The following is a 25205-nucleotide window of genomic DNA, read 5'->3' on the forward strand; positions in this document are numbered from 1 at the left end:
GGTCTGGAGAACTCAAGTGTCCTGGTACCCTTCTGGATCCCAGACCAAGGAGAAGTACCAAAGACTCTACAGAGCTGCTGCCTTTATACATCAAGACTACACTAACATAAACCCCTTACCATTACATCCGCTTAGGTCTTATCAGCAGTTTTAGAGGGAAAAAAGGTAAAAATAACAAATTCATATAGATGTACATGTTGCTCTGCATGTTCCAATTTAACTCATTATCTACTGGATATCATGACTTCTAACTTTATTCCCTCTACACATGTGAATTTATCCACTACTGAGAGCCTTAATCCATGCTTGCAAGACATGATCGTATACAACAGATTAGTGCAAGGTGCTGCATTTTGGGAAGTCAAATCAGGGTCCTGGGAGTGTTGAAGAGCAGAGGGATCTGGGAATGCAGGTAGATAGTTCCTTGAAAGTGGCGTCACAAGTAGATGGATTAGTCAAAAAGGCAAACACAAAATGCTGGAGTAACTCAGTGGGTCAGCCAGCATCTCTGGGGATAAGGAATAGATGATGTTTCACTCAGCCCAGGAAGCTGGGAAGAAGTTGACCATTTGGATGAGGTCTCAGGTTTGATATGCTATTTAGAGCCAGCAGCAAGACAAGTGATACAGGTGGTCTTGGTGCTGATTGAAACTTCCCACAGTTCCTGATCTTAGTCTCTCTCCTGGGGAGTTGTTGGTGTGTGCGGTATCTCCAGTAGGCTGAGCCACATGGGCAAACCGTACAGGCTAGTCAGCTAAGAATGGCCAAATGAGAAAGTAATTGGACGCCATCCCTGCAGCTATATTCCAAAAGAACTCAAAGCCTTTCAAAGCTAAAAAGTATTGTCTTAGCAAGCGTAAAATATTTCTTCTGTAAATCAATGACATTTCAAAAAAACTCAGTGGTGATTCCGTGCAGTCCTGTTGGATCCTCTCTGGTTTTGAGGCCCATATTTGCGAGGGGTGCCGAGGATTCAGTGCGATCGTAAGATGACGTTCTCTTTCTCCTCAGATGCTGACAATGCCCAAACAAGAAGAGACGAACGGTCTTTGAGAGTTGAGGGCTAATGCATGGTGAGTCTACGACTGCTTCGGATTCGCTTCTTGATGAAGTGGATTTGTTTGAGCAAAGCAGCTGTCAGTGAGATCATCAGAATCTGAAAGGAAAAGTCAAAGAGAAAACCATTGTTCCCTGACTCCAGTTTCTCCAGCTCACGCTTACAGGGATAAGACTTCAAGGGCATTAAATAATATGGCATTATTTATGGATTGTGTGCTCAGTGTACAGACCTATGTATGGGTATTGATCTTAGAGGCCCAATGGTCTATCTGGCTGATTACTGCACCTGCCACGTTTGTGTATGACAATAAGTGCACTCCCTCTCCAATCCCCTCACAATGTCATCTGTAAACCAATATCTGAAAGATCTGACAAAGGGTTCTCAACCTCAAACATTAACTCTGTTTCTCTTCCCACAGATGCTGCCTGAACTGTCGAGTGTTTCCATTACTTTCTGATTCTATTAACTAAACCCATCTTTATTCAGCCCCCATACAAATTTGCGACTGAGTTGGAAATCTAGTTGCCAGCCTGCAACGCATTCGGCTGAGATCCAATCCACTAATTCAGCAGGCCATGGGGGCCTATGTTCTCGCATCTTTGACTGATGATTAAGCTCAAAACTACATTTGCTGATGACAGGAAGAAAGGTGGCATTGTAAGCAATGTGATCAGCATCATTAGAAACATAGAAACATAGAAAATAGGTGCAGGAGTAGGCCATTCAGCTCTTCAAGCCGGCACCACCATTCAATACGATCATGGCTGATCATCCAAAATTAGTACCCAGTTCCTGATTTCTCCCCATATCCCTCGATTACATTAGCCCTAAGAACTATATCTAACTCTCTCTTGAAAATATCTGGTGAATTGGCCTCCACTGCCTTCTGTGGCAGAGAATTCTACAAATTGAAAAAGATTAAAAAACTATGGAATATCAGTGGTTAAAGATATTAGTTGTATGAATTACAATGCAACCAAATGCAACCAAAGGTGAGATCATCCAATTTGGGAGTTTAACAGTGGGAGAGTGAAAAAGATGGAACGATAAAAGCAGTTAAGCTTCTAATTTGACTTCAGGGTGAAAATGTAAAGATCATTAACATCTCGTGAAAGAGCATGGAATAAATCAAAAAAGATGAATGTCTTATTCCAAAGGGAATGGGGAGAAGGGGATAATGGGTATAAGAAGTACAAGCTCTGGTAATATCCTAAAAAAATGTGCTGGAGAACTCGGTGGGTCAAGCAGCATCTCTGGAGGACATGAATAGGTGACATTTCACGTTGAGACCCTTCTTCAGATGGATCTGAGTGCTTCCAGCTTTTTGTGCTTTCACGTTACATGCTTCTGTTGGCTGGGGAACTGATGGCATTGTTTGGAGATTAGAGCTAAACCTTGTATTAGTGAGATTAGGAAAAATGTATTGGCAAAAATATAGTAGAAATTTGGAACTCTCTTCTTCAATGTCATTTGATGCAAGATCGCTATTAAACCTGAGATGAATGGATTGTAACTTTGCAAAGGAATTAAAGAACAGGATGTATGGGCTATTAGTAAACATTGGAAGAATTCAACAGGTTCCAATGCATCTGTGGAAAAAGATACAGTGACATTGTTTTGGTCAGAGATTCTTTGTCAGAATTGAAATGGAGACAAAAGAAGTTTGTAAAGCTTGTGTACATGGAGGCAGATACCTGATCAGCCATGATCTCCATTAAATGGTATAAATGCTTGGACAGTCTAAATGGTCACCTCTCCCACTCCTATGCAATTAGAAACGTGGGAATTGGTTTGAGGAGATTCACCCTCTGATTTGAATCTTGAATTTCCAGCTCCAGTAGTCCTGAAATGTTCCTTGCTCGCTGTCACTGCCGGCAGTGAATGTTGGTGACCCACTCAGTGAAAGTCTCATGTCACACAAATGTTTCTGAATTTCTTCGGCAGTTTTTTTGTTGCTTTGCATGCAGTATGTTATCCAGTCTCCTTTTTCTCTATGTCCTACAGCATAGCCTCAAATCTAATCTCCCCTTACTCATCATTACCTTTAATATTCAACTTGTTTTAATCTCACTCCACACACTGTATAATACCCACCAGTCTCCTTCGTTCTCATAGAATAATACAGCACAGCATCAGGTCCAGGTCCACATAAAACATACTTTGTTGATTTACATTAATCCTGTTTTAATTTCCCCAGATTCCCATCAATTCAGATCAATGACCCTTCATCAGAACTGAAAAGGAGACAAAGTTGTTGGAAGAGTAGGGATGCGGCATGTCTCTGACAGTTACAGTGGAGTGACCGTGGGAATAAGCTGTAAACAGGGTCCTGGTCGGTGAGTGAATTGGAGCAGTCAGAGAGTGAGAATGCAGACAGAATAACCTAGACAAAATAATGTAGGAGCTGCAGAATGCAGAAGAGAAGGCATGCCCGGCAGATCAGGCTGAATATGTCCTCCCAGCCAGAGGGAGAGATACAGGAAGGGGAAAGTAAACAAGTTGAGCTAATATCTCAGATGGACAACTGATACAGTCAGAAACCAAGTTACCTGAAGTTGTAGAATGGTAGTCTGAAGAAGGATCTTGACCCAAATCATCACCTATCCATGTTCTCCAGTGATGCTGCCTGACCCACTGAGTTACTCCAGCATTTTGTGTTTTTCTTGGTAAACTGCCATCAGCAGTTTGCTTCTACATTATAGAATTCGTGATTGAGCCCAGGAGACTGAAACATGCCCAGGTGGAAGATTGAGAACAGCCCCATGTTTGTCTATGTTCTCACTCACTAACTCACTTACCAGGCAATCTTGTTTGCAGCTTATCCCCACGTTCACTCTGGTTTTACCCTATCAGGGAAATCCCTCCCCCCCCCCCCCCCCCCCCCCCCCCCCCCCCACACCCTCACCTCAGCTTAATGAGATTCTTGTATCTTTTTCCCAGTTTTGATGAAGGGTCGCCAACCTGAAACGTTGATTCTGATTCTCTTCCCACAGACACGGACTGACCCGCTAAGTATTTCTAGCGTTCACTGTGGATGTAGGTTATGCTGTGTGAGAATGTAAGAAAGGTCATGGAGGAGCTGGTGACTACAGCTGGGCAACATCAATGCATCTTTGTAACAGACCCTGAATCCTTGGAAGATGATGCTGAGAGGTAGTATGTAGTCATGAAATTAAGAGCAAGTAATCTTGGCAGATACCAGAGATAACAATGGGAAATGGAAGTAATGTCATTACAACTGACAGAGAGGGATATGAACTGAGACACTGGAGAAAATCCCACCACATGGACATTGTTAGAGCTTGGGAGAAAGTCCAGAAGAATGATGATGACAGTATAGTTTAGTTTAGTTTAGAGATACTGCATGGAAACAAGCCCTTTAATCCACCAGATCCGCGCCAACCATTGATCACCCAAATACTACTTCTATCCTATGCACTAGGGACAATTTCCAGAAGCCAAATAACCTCCAAACCCACATGTCTTTGAAATGTGGGAGGAAACTGGAGCACCCGGAGGAATGCCACGCGGTCAAAGGGAGAACGTACAAAGTCCGTACAGCCAGCACCCGTGGTCAGGATCGAACCCGGGTCTCTGGCGCAGCAACTCTACCGCTGCGCCACTGTGCAACCCAAAAAATGCCGCGCAAGTAATATTGGTAAAATAAGAGGGAAACAGACCTCAAGGAAAAGCAGACCAAGGCCTAAACCAGCGATCAGATACAGATTCTGCCGTCCCCATTTGACAACAGTGTCCAGACATCCAATAGTGTAGATCTGTTTCTTATTTTCCATAGGATTGAATAGCTGAGTCTCATACCCACACATGGTGTTCAGCACCTATGGAGAAGAAAGCCCCATTGTTTAAGACCACCATTTGTTTAAGACCTCCATCAAAGTTATTTAAGTTAATATGTCATCCAGTCCCCGAACGAGCTCAGAGTGAAAGCCAATGATCAAGCAAATATAAACTCTGACATGTGTCCTAAGGTGTCCTGATTGATATTTATCTCTAAAACAACATCAAGAATCAGATTATTGAATCATTATCACACTGGTGTTTATTAGAACTTGCAGTGCACACAAATGACTGCTGCAATCCCTATTTAAATGGTGAGTTCACGACAAAAACAAGAGTTGGTTGATAAATGGATATACTCCATCTGGTTCAAGTGACTTATCCACCATATTCCTGCCACCTAAAAAAAACCTCTTGTGATTCAGAAGGAAGTAAACCTTCTTTGAGCAGGAATGTCAGTATAGGCAGCGTTAAGTTTTGTGAGGTTTCTAGTCCTGAGCACTGTCCTTAAGTCGATTTCTCTGTAAATTATAATCGTCCATTTTCTATTGCATTCAGTATCGCACTCTACATACAAGTAATAGAATATTTCATTTCATCATACAGTATATTCATCAGAACACTTCCTACTGATAAAACTAATGGAATAAATGCTGTATCCGGTCATTAATAACTACCATGAAACATTTTCCTATTGTTTTTACTAACTTGAAAATTGCTTCAGAAATGTATGAGAGAATTTGCGTAAGTTAGGCCATCTGTTACCCGGGGAGCCTGGAGCCCCAGAGCCCTGGTACAAGGCAGCTCATCCTCACCTCTTCAGTAGTCATGACACAGCAGGAAAACGGCACGGCACACCGTTCGAGGCTGGGGTTGGTTTCTGCACAGCTGAAGTACACATTTTTGGACCAGTCTTTGTAACTTAATACTCCGCAACATCTGAACTGGAGGAAGATAATTGGGGTCACTTACAACTTCTCAGTAGAATGCTTGTGAGAGAAAGTTGATTCTCATTTAGACAATAGACAATAGACAATAGGTGCAGGGGTAGGCCATTCAGCCCTTCGAGCCAGCACCGCCATTCAATGCGATCATGGCTGATCACTCTCAATCAGTACCCCGTTCCTGCCTTCTCCCCATACCCCCTCACTCCGCTATCCTTAAGAGCTCTATCCAGCTCCCTCTTGAAAGCATCCAACGAACTGGCCTCCACTGCCTTCTGAGGCAGAGAATTCCACACCTTCACCACTCTCTGACTGAAAACGTTCTTCCTCATCTCCGTTCTAAATGGCCTACCCCTTATTCTTAAACTGTGGCCCCTTGTTCTGGACGCCCCCAACATTGGGAACATGTTTCCTGCCTCTAATGTGTCCAATCCCCTAATTATCTTATATGTTTCAATAAGATCCCCCCTCATCCTTCTAAATTCCAGTGTATACAAGCCTAATTGCTCCAGCCTTTCAACATACGACAGTCCCGCCATTCCGGGAATTAACCTAGTGAACCTACGCTGCACGCCCTCAATAGCAAGAATATCTTTCCTCAAATTTGGAGACCAAAACTGCACACAGTACTCCAGGTGCGGTCTCACCAGGGCCTGGTACAACTGTAGAAGGACCTCTTTGATCCTATACTCAACTCCTCTTGTTACGAAGGCCAACATTCCATTGGCTTTCTTCACTGCCTGCTGTACCTGCATGCTTCCTTTCAGTGACTGATGCACTAGGACACCCAGATCTCGTTGAACATCCCTCTTCCTAACTTGACACCATTCAGATAATAATCTGCCTTTCTATTCTTACTTCCAAAGTGAATAACCTCACACTTATCTACATTAAACTGCATCTGCCATGTATCCGCCCACTCACACAACCTGTCCAAGTCACCCTGCAGCCTTATTGCATCTTCCACACAATTCACACTACCCCCCAGCTTAGTATCATCTGCAAATTTGCTAATGGTACTTTTAATCCCTTCATCTAAGTCATTAATGTATATCGTAAATAGCTGGGGTCCCAGCACCGAACCTTGCGGTACTCCACTGGTCACTGCCTGCCATTCCGAAAGGGACCCATTTATCCCCACTCTTTGCTTTCTGTCCGTCAACCAATTTTCTATCCATGTCAGTACCCTACCCCCAATACTATGTGCTCTAATTTTGCCCACTAATCTCCTATGTGGGACCTTGTCGAAGGCTTTCTGAAAGTCGAGGTACACCACATCCACCGACTCTCCCCTGTCAATTTTCCTAGTTGCATCCTCAAAAAATTCCAGTAGATTTGTCAAGCATGATTTCCCCTTCGTAAATCCATGCTGACTCGGAATGATCCTGTTACTGCTATCCAAATGCTCAGCTATTTCGTCTTTTATAATTGACTCCAGCATCTTCCCCACCACTGATGTCAGACTAACTGGTCTATAATTACCCGTTTTCTCTCTCCCTCCTTTCTTAAAAAGTGGGATAACATTTGCTATCCTCCAATCCACAGGAACTGATCCTGAATCTATAGAACATTGAAAAATAATCTCCAATGCTTCCACTATTTCTAGAGCCACCTCCTTAAGTACCCTGGGATGCAGACCATCAGGCCCTGGGGATTTATCAGCCTTCAGTCCCATCAGTCTACCAAAACCATTTCCTGCCTAATGTGGATTTCCTTCAGTTCCTCCATCACCCTAGGTTCTCCGGCCCCTAGAACATTTGGGAGATTGTGTGTATCTTCCTCAGTAAAGACAGATCCAAAGTAACGGTTTAACTCGTCTGCCATTTCTTTGTTCCCCATAATAAATTCCCCTGCTTCTGTCTTCAAGGGACCCACATTTGCCTTGACTATTTTTTTCCTCTTCACATACCTAAAAAAACTTTTGCTATCCTCCTTTATATTATTGGCTAGTTTACCCTCGTACCTCATCTTTTCTCTCCGTATTGCCTTTTTAGTTAACTTTTGTTGCTCTTTAAAAGAGTCCCAATCCTCTGTCTTCCCACTTCTCTTTGCTATGTTATACTTCCTCTCCTTAATTTTTATGCTGTCCTTGACTTCCCTTGTCAGCCACAGGTGTCTCTTACTCCCCTTAGAGTCTTTCCGCCTCTTTGGGATAAATTGATCCTGCAACCTCTGCATTATTCCCAGGAATACCTGCCATTGCTGTTCTACCGTCTTCCCTGCTAGGGCCTCCTTCCAGTCAATTTTGGCCAGCTCCTGCCTCATGCCTCTGTAATCCCCTTTGCTATACTGTAATACTGACACTTCTGATTTTCCCTTCTGCCTTTCCATTTGCAGAGTAAAACTTATCATGTTGTGATCACTGCCTCCTAATGGCTCTTTTACCTCTAGTCCCCTTATCAGATCAGGATCATTACACAACACTAAATCCAGAATTGCCTTCTCCCTGGTAGGCTCCAGTACAAGCTGTTCTAAGAATCCATCTCGAAGGCACTCTACAAACTCTCTTTCCTGGGGTCCATTTCCAACCTGATTTTCCCAGTCTACCTGCATGTTGAAATCTCCCATAACCACCGTAGCATTACATTTCTTTTCACTTTGTCAATAATTACTTTGAAATGCTTGTCATTACACTTAAATCATCTCTATTGCATGCACACAGAACTGAAAGAAAAATCTGTTTTAAACAGCATTAAGAAGAACATAAGTTCAAAAGAAAAATATTGTGTATTATGAAAGTTTAAATATTATCACTATCATAAGTTGCGAAACTAGCAACAATTTGTGTTTATTTTTTGAAGAGACATTGAAGTAATATATATTGATAAACAAAATTGTTAATTTTTTGCAGAAAGGAATCAAGAATAGTTTTCTCATGTCTTCAGACATGCCAGGTCATTCAGCCCATTAGCTCCATTAAACAAAAGCAGATCACAAGCAGATCTACCTTCACCGATACAGAGGAACCCATACCTTTTTCTGGATGTAATCAATAAGATTTTGCAAGTCAAGATCATCCCTGTATCTGATCATTCCTTTCTCCAGGAATGCCACGGCCTTTATTTCCACCTTAAACAAATGAAATACAATTTGGAGACAGTTGAGTTATCTGGAGTCGCTGGAAAGCAAAAATGTGCAGATGTTGGAAATCTGAAATCAAAACAGAAAATTCTGGAGATATTCAGTAGGTCGAGCAGCATCTGTGGTGAGAGAAACAGAGTTGATGTTTCAGATCAATAACCTTTCATTAGATCTCTTGCAGCGGGACCTGCTGGGTACCTCCTGCATATCCTGCCTATATCTTTAGACTATAGAGATACAGTGTGGCATCAGGCCATTCGACCCACTGAGTTCACCCCGAACTGCGATCTCCCCGTGCTGCTGATGGCTATGTCCCTGAATGTAAACCAACTGGAAGACTGAATGGTTTCATTCTCACAGAAAATTAAATGAGCAATTAGGCAGACAAGAAAGTTATCCCTGAATGTTTTAAATATTTGTGACTGACAAATTCTGAGGCTTAACAAAATATTTATCTGCACTCTATGATTACATTTCATTGTAAATCCATTTATTCAAAAGAAACTTACCATGTGGTCTCGAAAAATTGTTGCTTTTCTTTTCATTTATATATATATGTGTTTTGTGCAAATGCACAAGGTGACCACACATGCACATGGACAGGGGTCAGTGGTGGACTCACTTGGTCCCCACATCTGTGATCTTCACTGGTGCGCACTGTCCCTGTGGATGGCACAGCCAATCGTGTTCAGGTTATGAACAGAAACAGGCTCTCCACAAGACAAATAGGCCCAGCTTCATCACGATTTAAAGGGGAACTCCATAAGCAGTGCTCTATTTGGACATGGAGAGCAACCTACACACTGGACTCCAAATTAGGTCTCACAAAGCCCTTCACAATCTCAATAAGACTTCTTCACTGTTGGCAGTTCACTCCCTATCAACAAAGGTTGACCAATCATACCTGCAGATTTACTTTGTGTATCTCGTGAACCAGATGCCAAGACTCCACAATGCACCAATGTTCCCTTGGTCCTCAAATGTTAAAAAAACATTCATTTCTTACCTCACCAATGAGCACAAACTCCCTTTTTCCTCATATTGTACTTCATCCATCATCTTCTTGAGCATGAGCCTAACATAGAAACATAGAAAATAGGTGCAGGAGGAGGCCATTTGGCCCTTCGAGCCAGCACCGCCATTCATTGTGATCATGGCTGATCATCTACAATCAGTAACCTGTGCCTGCTTTCTCCCCATATCCCTTGATTCCACTAGCCCCTAGAGCTCTATCTAACTCTCTTTTAAATTCATCCAATGAATTTGCCTCCACTGCCTTCTGTGGCAGAGAATTCCACAAATTCACAACTCTGGGTGAAAAAGTTTCTTCTCACCTCAGTTTTAAGTGGCCTGGCCTTTATTCTTAGACTGTGTCCCCTGGCTCTGGACTCCCCCAACATTGGGAACATTTTTCCTGCATCTAGCTTGTCTAGTCCTTTTATGATTTTATACGTCTCTATAAGATCCCCTCTCGTCCTTCTAAACTCTTCGCAGTTCACACTTCCACCCAGCTTTGTGTCATCCGCAAATTTGCTACTGTTACTTCTAATTCCATCATCCAAATCATTAATATATATTGTAAATAGTTGCGGCTCCAGCACCGAGCCTTGCAGGTCCATAGCTCTCGGCAGATTTTTTTGTGTTCTCCTGAAAATTAGCAGCATTTCTAGAAAAATCAACAAAGCTAGTCACGTGGCATTACGTGTAGTGCAAACACAATTCACACAAATCACCTGCTATAGCCCTGGGACAGGTAGCTTATCTCTCGTGAATCCTCCCATGCACCAGCTAAATAATGCAATTGTACGAAAAAATAACAAAAATAATTGAAAATTCAACTTACCTTTTCAGAGAATATGAAGCCAAGTACAACACTTGTTACTTGAAGCAGCAGAATGAACAGGAGAGTCCACAGGAACTGTTAATACATATACAAGTTTCAGTTTATCCAGTGTGGGCTACCACATAGAGACAGCATGCCATCCCATTGTTAAATGTAACATAAACATCACTGTGTAAGAGTTATCCATATTCCCCAAACCTTTCTTTACCCCTTGAATTATATTGTACAATTTTGTTTTAATATTCCTACTAAACCTTTAGTCAAGAGACTATAGTTAGTCCATATACTCACCAGATTCTGTGTGAAACAGTTGCCCCTCTGGTTCTCATTAAATCTTTCCCGCTCAACTTAAACACATGTCCTCTGGTTCTTGATCCCCCTACTCTAGGTAAAAGACTCTGCGCATTCACCTTATCCATTCCCCTCGTGATTTTATACCCCTCTATAAGATCACCCTTCAGCGTCCTGCACTCAAAGGAATAAAGTCCAATCATTAATGTGAAACCATAATTAACCATATTTAAGAGTAAAGTCAGATATTGCTGTTCACAACAGCCAGAGGGAGCTGTCCGTTGATGCTAATACAACACCACAGTTTTCTGTGCTTGGCCTTATAGGTATATAGTTCCAGCTACTCACTCAGTGTGTTTATCAGCATCTAACCTTTCTGGCAGAGATCTCCTTCCCCGGTACTATTCCAACTTTCCAACTATTCCAGAGAGAAAGATCTCTGCTCTCTAATCCTTTCGCTTGTCAGCTCATTAAATGCCTCTTAATTATTGTCGCTCTCAGGTTGGGGCTGCTGACTTTGGAGCTCCTTTCCTGTTCCTCTGTGGTCCATGGGCCGGGTCCACTGACTCCACTGATCCCCCTCATTCTTCCCCCCCCCCCCCACCCCTCTCCCTCTCTCCTCCCTCATCCTCCTCCTCCTCTTCCCGGTTGCTGTTAAGCAAGGGTCTTTTTTTATAAACCAGCATCTGCAGTCCTTTCTTTCTACAATGCTCTTCCCCTTAACACTCGCCAAATTTTGCTCCCATCTTAGTTTAATTTAGTTTAGAGATACAGCCTGGAAACAGGCCTTGCGGCCCAATGAGTCCACACCGACCAGCCATCCCCGTATATGAGCATTGTCAAACATACTAGTGACACTTTTTACCGAAGCAAATTAACCTACAGACCTGTACGTCTTTGGAGAGTACGCAGAAAGCAGAGCACTCAGGGAAACCCCATGCAATCACGGGGGGAACATAAAACTCCGTACAGACACCACCCATAGTCAGGATCGAACACGTGTCTCTGGTGCTGTAAGGCAGCAACTGTATCTCTGCGTCACCGTGCTGCCCTCTCTTCCACTTTTCTAATCCCCCCCTACTACAATCTGTCTAAAGAAGGATCCCAACCTGAATCGTTGCATCTCCAAGTTCTCCAGAGATGTTACCTGACCCATTAAAAGTTACACCAGCACTTTGTGTCTTCTTTTTTTAGTTACCTACATATCTGCTCAGTGATGTTTAAAAAATATATATTTTTAATCATTTCAGTTGAATTTTCCCTCAGTTCCAAAGGAAACAAACCCTTACCAGCCAATCCTTGCACCTAGAATTCTCCATCCTGGCAACATTCCCTTAAATCCGCTCGTGTCTCTCACGTACATAGGCATATGCCTCCTTCAGAGTAGCAATCAGATTTTGTACACAGTACCCGATCCATTGATGAATTGGTGTTTTATATGCATTGGACATGACATCTCTGCTGCTACATTGTATGTCTTGGTCTAGAAAAGCAAACATTCTGGAGGCCTATTTAACCAAAATATCTATTTATTATTTGCTAACTCGTGGGGCGGGGGTTTGGACCTCCAGAGTTCCTCAACACTTCTCAGTATCCAGTCATTTATTGTGCATTGCCTTGCTTGTGCTCTCTTGCTCTCTGGATGTCACTCCTTTAGCCACTCTCCTCACCAGTCTACTAATAACTTGCTGCCCTCTTTAGCTCTGCTCCTCAACCACCTGGCCAGTTCTAATACAAACTTCTCCTACGCTGAGCCCAAATCATTGATAGACCATGAAAAGCAGGGAATCCAGCCATCATCTCCAGGAGCCCCGCCTCACACAACCCTCTGGCAATACAGCCGCCCGTGACTGGGTGTACTCAGCCACGTGCAGGCTGTCGCCAGTGAGTCGGGAGTGGAGCTTGAGCTCCCTCTTGAGCTCAGACCGCAGTCTGGGCCCTGACTCCACATGGCATCAGAACACTATGGACAACCTCTTGCACAACCCTGTCCCTGTGCTTTACATTGACGTCTGGTTTTTCAGTCTTTTTCTTTTCACCATCGTATGGAATTTATGTGTAATTTATGTATAATTGATGTTTTTGTGAGTTGTCTGAGGCTAAGTGCCTGTGATGCGGCTGCGAGCAAGATCTTCATTGTACCTGTACCGCACCATTTCTATGCATAAGACAATAAACTTGATTTGATCTAATCGGGCAGACGATACAAGACCTTCTACGCCCGCACCTCCAGACTCAGGAACAGCTTCATCCCCAGGGCCATAGCTGCTATGAACCGGTCCTGCTGAGCCGGATGGCCACAACGCATAGATCAACTTGCACTTTACCCTGTCTAAAAACTGTTACAATTATTTCGTTTCGTTGGGTTGCTGTTAATTACTTAAATTATTGCATCGTATGGGAGGCGCATTCCCAATCTCGTTGTACCCCTGGGTACAATGACAATAAAGATATATTGTATTGTATTGTATTGTATAATGGAGCAGGCTTGAGGAGACTGCAGGTTTGTTGCGTGTTCCTGATAGGGCAAAAGGTGTAGGATTCACAGAGCACAGAGAAGACAAGAAAGGTAAATACTACTTTTGGTCTGCTTGGTAGGGCTGTGAAGAATATCTGATGCCTGTTCAAACACCTTGAAAGCCTTGGCTTGACTAGCACAGGGTGCAACACTTTTATTGATGTGTGAATCCCACGCACATGCAAAAACAAGAGCCTTGTTAGGATCTGTCCTTCAATTAATCAATCACATGAATGATCTGTTTAGGAGCAGTTCCTTCAACTTGCAGATTCAGCATGTTGCTCCACTAGTTAAGAAAGACCAAGTGTGAAAGAAAGGAAATGAAACCAGTTCACCTTACATCTGTTGTGCAGACAACAGAATCTATAACTCAAAACAGAATAACTGAATGATGAATATTTTTGGCTGATTGTTCAGATACAATGTGGATTTGTAAATGGTGCGTGATGTACGATGAACCTGATGTTTTGAAGAAGGGGTCAAAGTGGCTAATTAGGTAATATCTGTGCGAGCTGTTTATTTGGGCTTTCAGAAGGAACCTGATAAATTTCAGTTGCGAATTATAGTTTAAATTATTTTTTTTTAAGGCAAATTATTAGATTTGTTTGCAAATCGGCTGAGCACCAGTAGGCACAGTGGATGAATAAAATGTGACACAAAAGTGCGAGAGTAACTAAACCGGTCAGGCAGCATCTCTGGAGAACACGGATAAGTGATGTTTCAAGTCGGGACCCTTCTTCTGAAGATGGGTCCTGACCCAAAACATCACCTATCCATGTTCCCCAGTGGTGCCTGTTCCTCCAGCATTTGTGTCTTTTTGTATAAAGTAGAAATCCTTGTTTCTACATGAATAAAATGTGAGTATGCTGATTGTCAGCATATATATGACACTAAAGGTCTGTGTGGATGCCTTAGCTATTCATTATATTTATAAATGATCTGACAAGGAATCAAATTTCCAAGTTATTAATGATGCAAAGACAAGCAATTAATTAAATAATATAGCTGAAGAAAAAAGTGAATTAAATGAATGGGCAAAACTTTGCCAAATAAATTTTAATAGATGGGAGAGTATCTCCTTGTACCCAAATGGGATAGATCGAAGTATTCTTGCTGATGAACATTGCTGATATATTATAAGATATATAATATATTTCAGCTGGGGCTCCCTCAATTTCTTCTCAAGCATCCCAGTGTCCTTGGATATATCTGATCCTCTCCCTGAATATGACTTAGATCATCCAGCATCTCCATCAGTGTACTCCAGACTGTCCTCAAGACATCTGCATTAACAGTGCCAAGTTCCTTAACCTTCATGTTTTTCTCCACCGTAAAAACAGAGATTTCCCAGGTAGCTGCCTGGATTAGAAGGTGTTAACTGTGATGCTGGACGAACTTGCATTGCAATGTCTGGAATGTTATAGGCTGAGGAGAGACCAAATTGTATTTTTATATAATTATGAGAGGCATAGATGGAAATTCAAATACCAGAAGACGTAGCTTTAAAGTGAGAAGGGGAAAGTTAAAGGGAGACGTGAGAGGAAATACTTTTTACACACCTATACCCACGTGTAGCTGGAACATGCTGCCTGGGATGATGGTAGAAGCTGATACGATAGTGGCATTTAAGTAACTTTTGAATAAACACATGGATATGCAGAGAATGGAGAGATATGGGTCACATGCAAGCAGAAGGTTTCAGTTTAATCTGGTATCACATTCAGCACAGGCATCGTGAGCCAAAGAAGCTAGTCCTATGTTGTACTGTCTTATGTCCTTTGTTTTGTTGGGGTGAGATGCTACTGAGTACTCACTATTTTCAGCAGAATTTGAATATCACGCAATGCTCCAACGCAGCCCAGAAAAGTGATGCAGAATATTAAGCATCCAACAATCATCAGTATCAGTGCAGGATCCGCAGTTAGTGAATCCACAGCACCTGAAACAAAAGAGAAGGATTTAAACATGAAGGTTTAAACAAGGGTAGAAAATTGGCTTCATGGAACGAAGCAGAGGGTGATGATGGAAGGTTGCTTCTCGAACTGGAGGCCTGTGACTAGTTTGTGTGCCTCAGGATTTGGTGGTGGGCCAGTTACTGTTTGTCATCCACATCAATGATTTGGATGAGAACGTCCAGTACATGGCAAGATCAGCAAGTTTGCAAATAATGCAAAAGTGGGTGGATTTGCAGATAATGAAGATGGTTGTGAAAAATTGCAGTTGGATTTTGATCGATTGGTCAGGTGGGCTGAGGAAGTTAATGGAATTTAATACAGTGAAATGTGGGGTGTTGCATTTTGGGAAGTCTAACATTGGCAGGACCTATACAGTGAATGGTAGAGCTCTGGGGAGTGTTGTAGAGCAGAAGGATCTAGGAGTGCAGGTGCATGGTTTCTTGAAGGCGGAATCACAGGTTGATAGTGGTCAAAAAGGCTTTTGGCACATTGGCCTCCATCAGTCAGAGTATTGAGTATAGAAGTTGGGAGGTCATGTTGCAGTTGTATAAGACGTTGGTGAGACCGCATTTAGAGTATTGTGTTCACTTCTGGGAACCATGTTATAAGAAAAATGTTGTCAAGCTGGAAATGGTACAGAGAAGGTTTATGAGAATTTTGCCAGGACTCAAGGGTCTGAGCTATAGGGAGAGGTTGTGTAGGCTGGGACTCTATTCCATGGAGCACAGGAGGATGAGGGGTGATCTTCTGATGGTGTATAAAATCATGAGAGGAATAGATTGGGTAGATGCACAGAGTTTCTTGCCAAGAGTAGGTGAATTGAGGACCAGAGGACATAGGTTTAAGGTGAAGGGGAAAGATTTATGAGAAATCTGAGGGGTAACTTTCACACAAATGGTGGTGGGTGTATGGAACAAGGTGCCAGAGGAGGTTGTTGAGGCAGGGATTATCCCAACATTTAAGAAACAGTTAGGCAGGTACATGGATAAGACATGTTTGGCGGGATATGGTCAAACGTAGGCAGGTTGGACAAGTGTAGCTGGGACATGTTGGCCGGTGTGGGCAAGTTGGGCCGAAGGGCCTGTTTCCACGCTGTATCACTCTATGACTCTATGACTCCATGTATCCTGATGCTGGGTCTGAAGAATGGTCTCGACCCGAAACGTCACCCATTCCTTCTCTTCAAAGATGTTGCCTGAGTTACTCCAGCTTTTTGTGTCTATCTTCGGTTTAAACCAGCATCTGCAGTTCCTTCCTACACATTGTGTCTATCCTGATGCTGGATCTTGACCCAAAACATCAACCATCCTTATGTCTCCACAGATGCGGCTTGACCTGCTGAGTTCCTCCAGCAGTTTGTTTTTTGCATCTGACAGCAGCAGCTGTAGTCTTTTGGGTGAGCTTAACGTGAGATTTAACGTGAAAACTAGCTCTATCATAAATCAGGACTGAAACTGATGGCACAGCATTCATTAAACAAAAACACGATTCTGCCTGATACCTTAAATAGAGAAGATTCCAAGGCCCATATAGATCTTGCCAGTAATGCGCACATTGTACAAATGCATTAAAACTTTTTTTTTTCTCCAACTTTTCTCAGTTCTCTTTCTCTGTGGAAAGAGAAATATTAACTCTAATCCTCTCTTCAAAATGTTGCCTGACCTGCTAAGTATTCAGCATTCCCTGTTACGGTTTCAGTGTCTGCAGTGTATTGCTTTTCCATTTCTATTTCACACAAGTGTATACTTTATTCCATAACAGCTAGGCAGTTCAGTCCTTTAATTTTAAAACAAGATAATGGAACTGCGTGATTTCAAGGCGTTTAAAAATATCTGAGCTTCATTGTTTCGTTTCGGGGCGTATGGCAATAAAACACTTGATAAAACATTCTTGGAACATGAGATTTCAGTGATCTTCAGAGGAACATGAAATAATCGCAACAGAATATAGGCGGACTTAGTGGCCTGATAATGCTTTAAGTTTAGAATCCTTATCCATTTACACTTGCCACGTCTACTTTGTAAAATAAAGATAGAAAATGCTGGAACTAGCCTGTGGGTCATGCAGCATTTGTGGAAAGAGAAACGGAGTTAATGGTTCACGTCTGAGATGCTTTGTCAGAACCAACCGTGAAGGAGTTCCCCTCGTCTGCCTTGAAGAACTCTTTCAGCATTTGCAATTTTTACAAATTTTCCCAATTTTTAAAATTAATTTGTGGGATGTGTGTGGATATCACCAGTATTTATTGGACATGTTTTCTTAGTGTTAAATAGGAACACGCTGTTTATTACATTAATAAATACTATCATTAATTAGTTACATTCAGCAAAACGCTTCTGCATGCCACCTTTATCCTAGGCTGTACAGTAAAACTGTTAATTCAGCTTGCTCAGGACATCGGTGGTGACAAATGACCAGTTTTACTGGACTATTATTAATACTCCAAATACTTTTAATTTACCTTTTTTTGGTTGATACACAGTAGAATTATATATTCTCCAGTGAAGCCGGTATGTTTCAAGGGAATGCAGAAAACAGAATTAGGACAGTTTTAAGGGAGTGTGTGTAAGGGAGTGTGGGACCTCAGATGTATTATAGGGAACGTGGGAGCCAGAGCCCTGGTGTGTTAAAGGGAATGTGGGAATCAGCACCTTATGGGTTAGATGCTGAAACATTGGGGTTTTGAATAGTCTGATAGCTGATTGTTGGTGTTTTACTGTATTGAGCTTTACCTCCCTCGACTGCTGTTTTGGCATAGATCCCCACAGCTATCATCAGCCCACTGGCTACCTGTCAAAGAGACAAGAGAAATAAGAGTCATTTCAATAAGTACTTCAATGCTAAATCAATAATCAACACATTTGTTGCACTGTCTTAATATACTACAAATATAATATCATATATAATATAATCTTAATATACGCAGTTATTTACAATATACATTAATGACTTAGATGAAGGGATTAAAAGTAACATTAGCAAATTTGCAGATGACACAAAGCGGGGTGGCAGTGTGAACTGTGAGGAGGATGCTATGAGGATGCAGGGTGACTTGGACAGGTTGTGTGAGTGGGCAGATGCATGGCAGATGCAGTTTAATGTGGATAATGTGGATAATAGGGACGTGGCTGTGTTCTGCAGCTGCGGCTCACCGGCAGTCTCTCCGTTTTTTTTGGTGTTTTTTAGTCAATGTTGATGTTAAATGTACGTTTTGTTTTATTTTTAATTCTGTGTATGTAGGGGGGTGGTGGGGGGGTTGGGGGAAACCTTTTTTTAAATCTCCTCCTCAACGGAGATGCGACCTTTACCGTGTCGTATCTCCGTTCGCGCTACGGCCTAACATCGTGGAGTCGGCGGCCTCCAGCTGGGATCGACCTCGAAGACTCCGGTCGCAGGGCCTGGACTTACCATCTCGGAGGCTTCGGCCGTGGGCCCTGCAGACCGCAACATCTGGAGTTCGCAGGTCCCTGGCTGGCGACCGGTGTTTGGGAGCTCCAGCCGTAGCAGCTTCGACCGCCCCGAAGCACGAGGCACGATCAACCCGCCCGCAGGCCCTTCATCGCCCTGCGTGGCCCGGCCGCAGCACTTTACATCGCCCGGTGGGGGCTCAGGACTCTCATCGCCCTGCGTGGCTCGGCCGCGGCATTTTCCATCGCCCGGTGGGGGCTCAGGACTTTCATCGGCCTGCTCGGCTCGGCTCGACCCTGGGACTTTCCATCGCCCGGTGGGGGCTTCAAGGGGTTGGGAGCCTCGATCGCCTCGTGGCGCCACGGGAGAAGAACGAGGAGGAGATAAGACTTTGCCTTCCATCACAGTGAGGGTATGCCTAGAGCAATCACTGTGATGGCTGTTTTGTGTAAAAAATTGTATCTGTGTGTCTTGTGTTCTTTAATGTCTACTGCCGGACCCTGACGTGAGAGGACGCTGGCGTTGATTATTCGCCGCTTTTCCGTCAGGATAGTTTGTCTGTTTGTCTGTTTGTTTCTATGTTAATTGTATTTGTAAAGCGCTTTGTGCATGTGTTAAGGCGCTATATAAAATAAATATATTATTATTATTATTATTATAAATGTGACGTTATCCACTTTGGTGGTAAGAACAGGAAGGCAGATTATTATCTGAATGGTGTCAAGTTAGGAAATGGGGAAGTACAAAGAGATCTGGGTGTCCTTGTTCATCAGTCACTTAAAGTTAGCATGCAGGTACAGCAGGCAGTGAAGAAAGCTAATGGCATGTTGGCGTTGATGACTAGAGAAGTTGAGTATAGGAGCAAAGAGGTCCTTCTGCAGTTGTACATGGCCCTGGTGAGACCGCATCTGGAGTACTGTGTGCAGTTTTGGTCTCCACATTTGAGGAAGGACATTCTTGCTATTGAGGGAGTGCAGCGTAGGTTCACTAGGTTAATTCCCGAAAAGGCGGGACTGTCATATGTTGAAAGACTGGAGCGAGTAGACTTGTATACACTGGAATTTAGAAGGATGAAAGGGGATCTTATTGAAACATATAAGATTATTAAGGGATTGGACACGCTAGAGGCAGGAAACATGTTCCCAATGTTGGGGGAGTCCAGAACGTGGGGCCACAGTTTAAGAATAAGGGGGAGGCCATTTAGAACAGAGATGAGGAAAAACGTTTTCAGTCAGAGTTGTAAATCTGTGGAATTCTCTGCCTCAGAAGGCAGTGGAGGCCAATTCTCTGGATGCTTTCAAGAGAGAGCTAGATAGAGCTCTTAATGATAGTGGAGTCAGGGGGTATGGGGAGAAGGCAGGAACGGGGTACTGATTGTGAATGATCAGCCATGATCACATTGAATGGCGGTGCTGGCTATTTCTTTAGTGTCTTAACTCTAAGTCAAAAGATTGTTGATGTGAGACTCACTCCAGGGTCTTGAGCACATATTTTAGTCTGTGCAGTCTGTGGAGTAGGAGGTGCTGCCTTTCTAATGAGATTTTAAGTAAAGGCATCACCCATCCACCTCAGTTAGATCCTGTGTCATTTGCAGGGCAGTGCTTTCCAATGTTCTGGCCAATATTGTTACTGATACAATACTGAACATTAATGATCATTATTGTTTTTGTGTAAAATGTTGTACTTTCTTTAACAGTGAATGCTTAAAAAAAAACACTTAATGAATGGGCTGTAAAGGATTTGAGAAGGAATGTATTGTGAGCAAATTGTCTGCCATCTTGCTCCTCTAGTATCTATGGTCATGGCATTGATGCATGAATACAAGTTTTTCTTTCAAGCATTTGTGCAAAGCCTTCACTGACTGGTAGCTGAGTCTTGTTTCTTGAACAGTTTGCTCTCTGGAAATTGGGGCTCATTGCAGTGGGAAGCTCTTTGGGAATTTGAACCCAATCTTCCAGATAAGGATATAGAAAAGTCTAATTTGTTTTGTTTTCTTTGTATTCAATGATTGCAGATACCAAAGCAAGAATTTATTTTGCCATTGCAAAGCATTGTACTGTTTCCACTGTATTTTAGCTTCTAATTAATATGCCATGATGCGGTCTTTAGCTGATATATTCTGTCCATTTCTGTTGTAATCTGTTTGATTTTGCATAAATGAGCACTCTACTTTATGGCCTTGACTTTTCATTTCACATCTAATCCAGAATTCAGTTAGAGGCTGAAGTAAAGGTCAGAGGCAAAAATTTTATTCGTGTCATCACACCACTGTCTGCGTGAAATAGCGAGCAGATTTTATTGCCACGTCGTTGGCCTCTGCAAGATCCTTGACAGTGCATGTGGCATGCAGCATGTCACAGCTCAGGAGATGTTCCATAGTCTGGAGGCCCCGTCCACACTTAATAGACAATAGGTGCAGGAGTAGGCCATTCGGCCCTTCGAGCCAGCACCGCCATTCAATGTGATCATGGCTGATCATTCACAATCAGAACCCAGACGATTGCAGTCTGTTACATCTTCAGTATATCCCCACTTTACCACACACTGTACCCATCGCTACCAACTACTATTCCCCGATCCAGAGGCAATGTTACCTCAAGAGCAAGACAGAAGGTCGTTTTCAGGACCAGCAATCACAGTTCTGTCCGGGTTAGATCCTGACTTCTGGTGCTACCTGTGTGGATTTTGCATTTTTCCACGTGACCATGTGGGTTTCCTCCAGGTGCACCAGTTTCCCCTATATCCCATAGAGGTTGGTAGGTAACAGCCCAGTGTAAATTGCTTCAGTTCGTGTATGTGGTGATAGAATTTGGGGGGGGGGGGGAGTTTAGGCAAATGTGGGGAGAATACAAAATGTGATTAGTGTAGGATTAATGTAAATGAGTAGTTGATGAATGACCCAGACCCTTTTGGCCAAATAGCCTATTTCTATGTTTTATGACACTATGACACCCATTTATCCTAATCCTACATTCATCATTACCAATGTGCTGATCTTTGGTATGTGAAGGAAACCAGAGTTTCTGGAGAAACCCACGGGGTCACAGGGAACATGTGCAAACTCTACACGTTTGGCACCAGAGATCAGGATTGAACTGGGGTCTCTGGTGCTGTGAGACAGCAGATCTATCAGATGTGCCACTTGAATCACAGTTATCATTTTCCAAAGATACAGCTAACGGAGTCATTGAATTATTATTGGAGTGGAGACCATTCCATATTGAATCTGTGTCAGCTCTTGGTCTTCTTCTAAGGCAGTCCTCAGGATTGTGGATGGCTCACTAGCTGCATCAAGTGCAAATCAGTTCTTCGTACCTGATCCATCATTTAATCTGATTATAGCTGATCAAATTATGTCTGACAGGGAGCATTGATTGAAGGGGTCCTGTAGATGCAGTGTATTTACATTTTCAAAGGACATTAGATAAATTGCCATACAAAAGGCGAATACATTATTTAAAAGTACAAGGTTATTGTTGGAAATGTCTTAGCATGGATTGAAAACTGGGTGTCACCTAGAAAATAAAGAAGTGGAATAAATAGATCTCTCTCAGGGATATAACTGTGGAGTACCCCACAGATCAGCTCTTCGACATCAATTGACTGCTATCTAAATGAATGACCTGGAGGAGGAAATTAAATGTAATGTTTCCAAGTTTTCTAAGTATACAAAAAACATACAGAAGAGCATACTGTGATGAGGACAATGTGATTCTACATCAGGATATAGAATTTGGCAAGTGGAGTTTAATGTGGGGAAGTGTGAGGTCAATCACTTTGGAAGGAACAATCAAAAGGAGGATTGTTGTCTAAATGGAGTGGTTCAGCGGAATCTCGAAGTTCTAGAGCATGAGCAGAAGTTAATTTGCAGGTCCAACATGCAGTTAAGACAGCAAACAGCATGTTGACATTTTTTATTGTGAAAAGGTTGGAGCTTAAAATAGGGAGGCTTTCTTATAGTTGTACAGGATATCAGTGAATCCACACCAGGAGCACTGCACATGTTTGGTCCACTTACCTAAAAACAAATATGGCAGCATTGGAGGCAGTCTAAAGTAGATTAACCAGGCTAATTCCTGGGATGAGAGGGTTGATCGCACTGTTAGGAGTTTTGAAGAACGAGGAGTAATATTCAAACATATCAGATCCATACAGGGTTTGACAGGGTAGAGGTTCAGGTGTTTTCATTAGTGAGAGAGTCACAAACAAACGCATGTAACTACTAAATAAGGGGCTAGCAGATTTAAATCTGAGGTGTGAAGAATTTTTAGAGTCATAGAGTCGTACAGTGTGGAAACAGGCCCTTCGGACCAACTTGCCCACACCGGCCAACATGTCCCAGCTACACTAGTCCCATCAGCCTGCATTTGGCGCATATACCTCTAAACCTGTTCTATCCATGTACCTGTCTAACTGTTTCTGAAACATTGGGGTAGTCCCTGCCTCAACTACCTCCTCTTGCAGCTTGTTCCATACACCCACCATCCTTTGTATGAAAAAGTTACCTTCAGGCTCCTATTAAATCTTTTCCCCTTCACTTTAAACCTATGTCCTCTAGTCCTCGATTCACCTACGCTGGGCAAGAGACTCTGTGCATCTACCCGATCTATTTCTCTCACAATTTTTTTCAGCGGGTAGTGAATCTTTGACATTCTCTGTCCATGATGATAGTTGGTGCCAGATCATTAGTTATATTTAAGGTGGAGATTGATACATATTTAATAGATTGGGGAATTAGTGGTTATAGGGAACTGCCACGGAAGAGGCCGGTATAGATCAGCCATGCTCATAGTGAATGGAAGGGCAGAATTGAGGGGTCTGGCAGCCGCCTCTTGCTTGTTTTCTTGTGTTCTTCCATCTCAGCATCACATTCCTGCACGAGCCTGCTATCCCTTATTCTGCTCAACATCTAAAACTCATGTTAGCTGCTGTCTTGAATACACGGAGTGACTGAACCTCCAGATCTTGCAAAGAATTCCAAATATTCACTAAATTCTGGTTGAGGAAATTTCTTATCTCTGAAACGAATGGCCAACTTCATTTGAAATGGTGTCTCTTGGTTCTCAATACACTCTCCAAGGGAAAGACTGGCCCAGATCAAGCCCTTCAGAATTTTGAAAGTTTCAATGAGATCAACTTTCAGGATTCTAAACTCAAGAGAGTACAGACTCAGTCTAAATGATCCCTCCTCATTAGACAAATCTGCCATCCTAGAATCAAGTTAGAGAACCCTTGCAGCACTCCCTCTCTCACAGGAATATCCTTCCTTAAGTTCAGACATCAGATCTGTACACAGTATTCCAGATAATGTGTCACCAGACCGCCATAATATTGCAGTATAAAGGGCAACATAGTGTTTGCTTTCCTAATTGCTTGCTATATCTGCATTTTAAACTTTAGCGATTTTTTTATATAGAGCAATAAGGTCCATCTGAACATTAACATCTTTCAATTACTTAGAATTTTTTTTTTAATCACATTTTTCCACCAAAGTGTACGACTTCCCAATTTTTTACATTAGATTTTATCTCCTCGCCTATTCACTTACTTTTTCTTCTTTAACTTCCTCAATTTTCCCTCACTATAACTCCCTTACACTGCTCCCTTGCCACCACTTGGCCTAAAATATAGAAACAAAGAACTACAGATGCTGGTTAATACACAAAAGGACACAAAATGCTGGAGTAACTCAGCAGGTCAGGAGAAGGGTGTAGACTCGAAACATCACCTATCCATGTTCTCATGAGATGCTGCTTGACCTGCAGAGTTACACTCCAGCATTTTGTGTCCTTTTGGCTTTAAATATAAATTTTAATCTCACCAGGAAGTATATGCTATCACACTGGCTATCATTCAGAGTCCTTGTGATTCCCCCACCCCATTTCCACCTTCACACGCTATAGATAAGTGGACCCTCCCCCAGAAGGGAAGCTAATTGTAGAACTGACAGAAATGGAAGCACATTAACTCACTCACCCAGAAGATGTAGCAGAATGAGAACAGTGTGTATTTAATTAGCCAGCTTGTCTTCATCTTCTTGAGACTGACAGCAAATAACTGCAGCCTGGAAGTAACTTCTAGTCCATTAGGTGAGAAAGCTCGGGGTGTCTCCAAATGCCCCAGAGAAGTGGTCCATCTGGCATTTGCAGAATATTAATGATTGTCCAGGAGACACACCACAGGTTACACCACACAAAACGGTGAACTCGGAAGCTTGACTGCAGTTAGGCTAAGCAAAGCACAGTTTACCACTGTTTATCTTTTCTAGTTTGTTATTTGCTGAGCGGGATCAAGGAACGCCAAGGGC

The 25205-nt window shown here is 42.6% G+C and overlaps 1 protein-coding gene across 1 annotated transcript; it reads right to left on the bottom strand.

Annotated features, from left to right (window-relative positions):
* Positions 1–351: 351 nt before the first annotated feature.
* LOC144603377 (tetraspanin-33) lies at positions 352–24940 on the bottom strand. The gene is made up of 8 exons (XM_078416533.1): positions 24875–24940; positions 18223–18280; positions 15350–15474; positions 10727–10801; positions 8776–8871; positions 5674–5802; positions 4741–4899; positions 352–1156 (listed from the first exon to the last, which is right to left on the bottom strand). Exons 1-8 carry the CDS (start codon positions 24929–24931, stop codon positions 1064–1066), a joined length of 792 nt encoding a protein of 263 aa, XP_078272659.1. The 5' UTR covers positions 24932–24940; the 3' UTR covers positions 352–1063.
* Between the last annotated feature and the right edge of the window lie 265 nt (positions 24941–25205).

Source organism: Rhinoraja longicauda, chromosome 20 (assembly GCF_053455715.1).
Source record: "Rhinoraja longicauda isolate Sanriku21f chromosome 20, sRhiLon1.1, whole genome shotgun sequence".
In the NCBI taxonomy this organism is placed as follows: domain Eukaryota; kingdom Metazoa; phylum Chordata; class Chondrichthyes; order Rajiformes; family Arhynchobatidae; genus Rhinoraja; species Rhinoraja longicauda.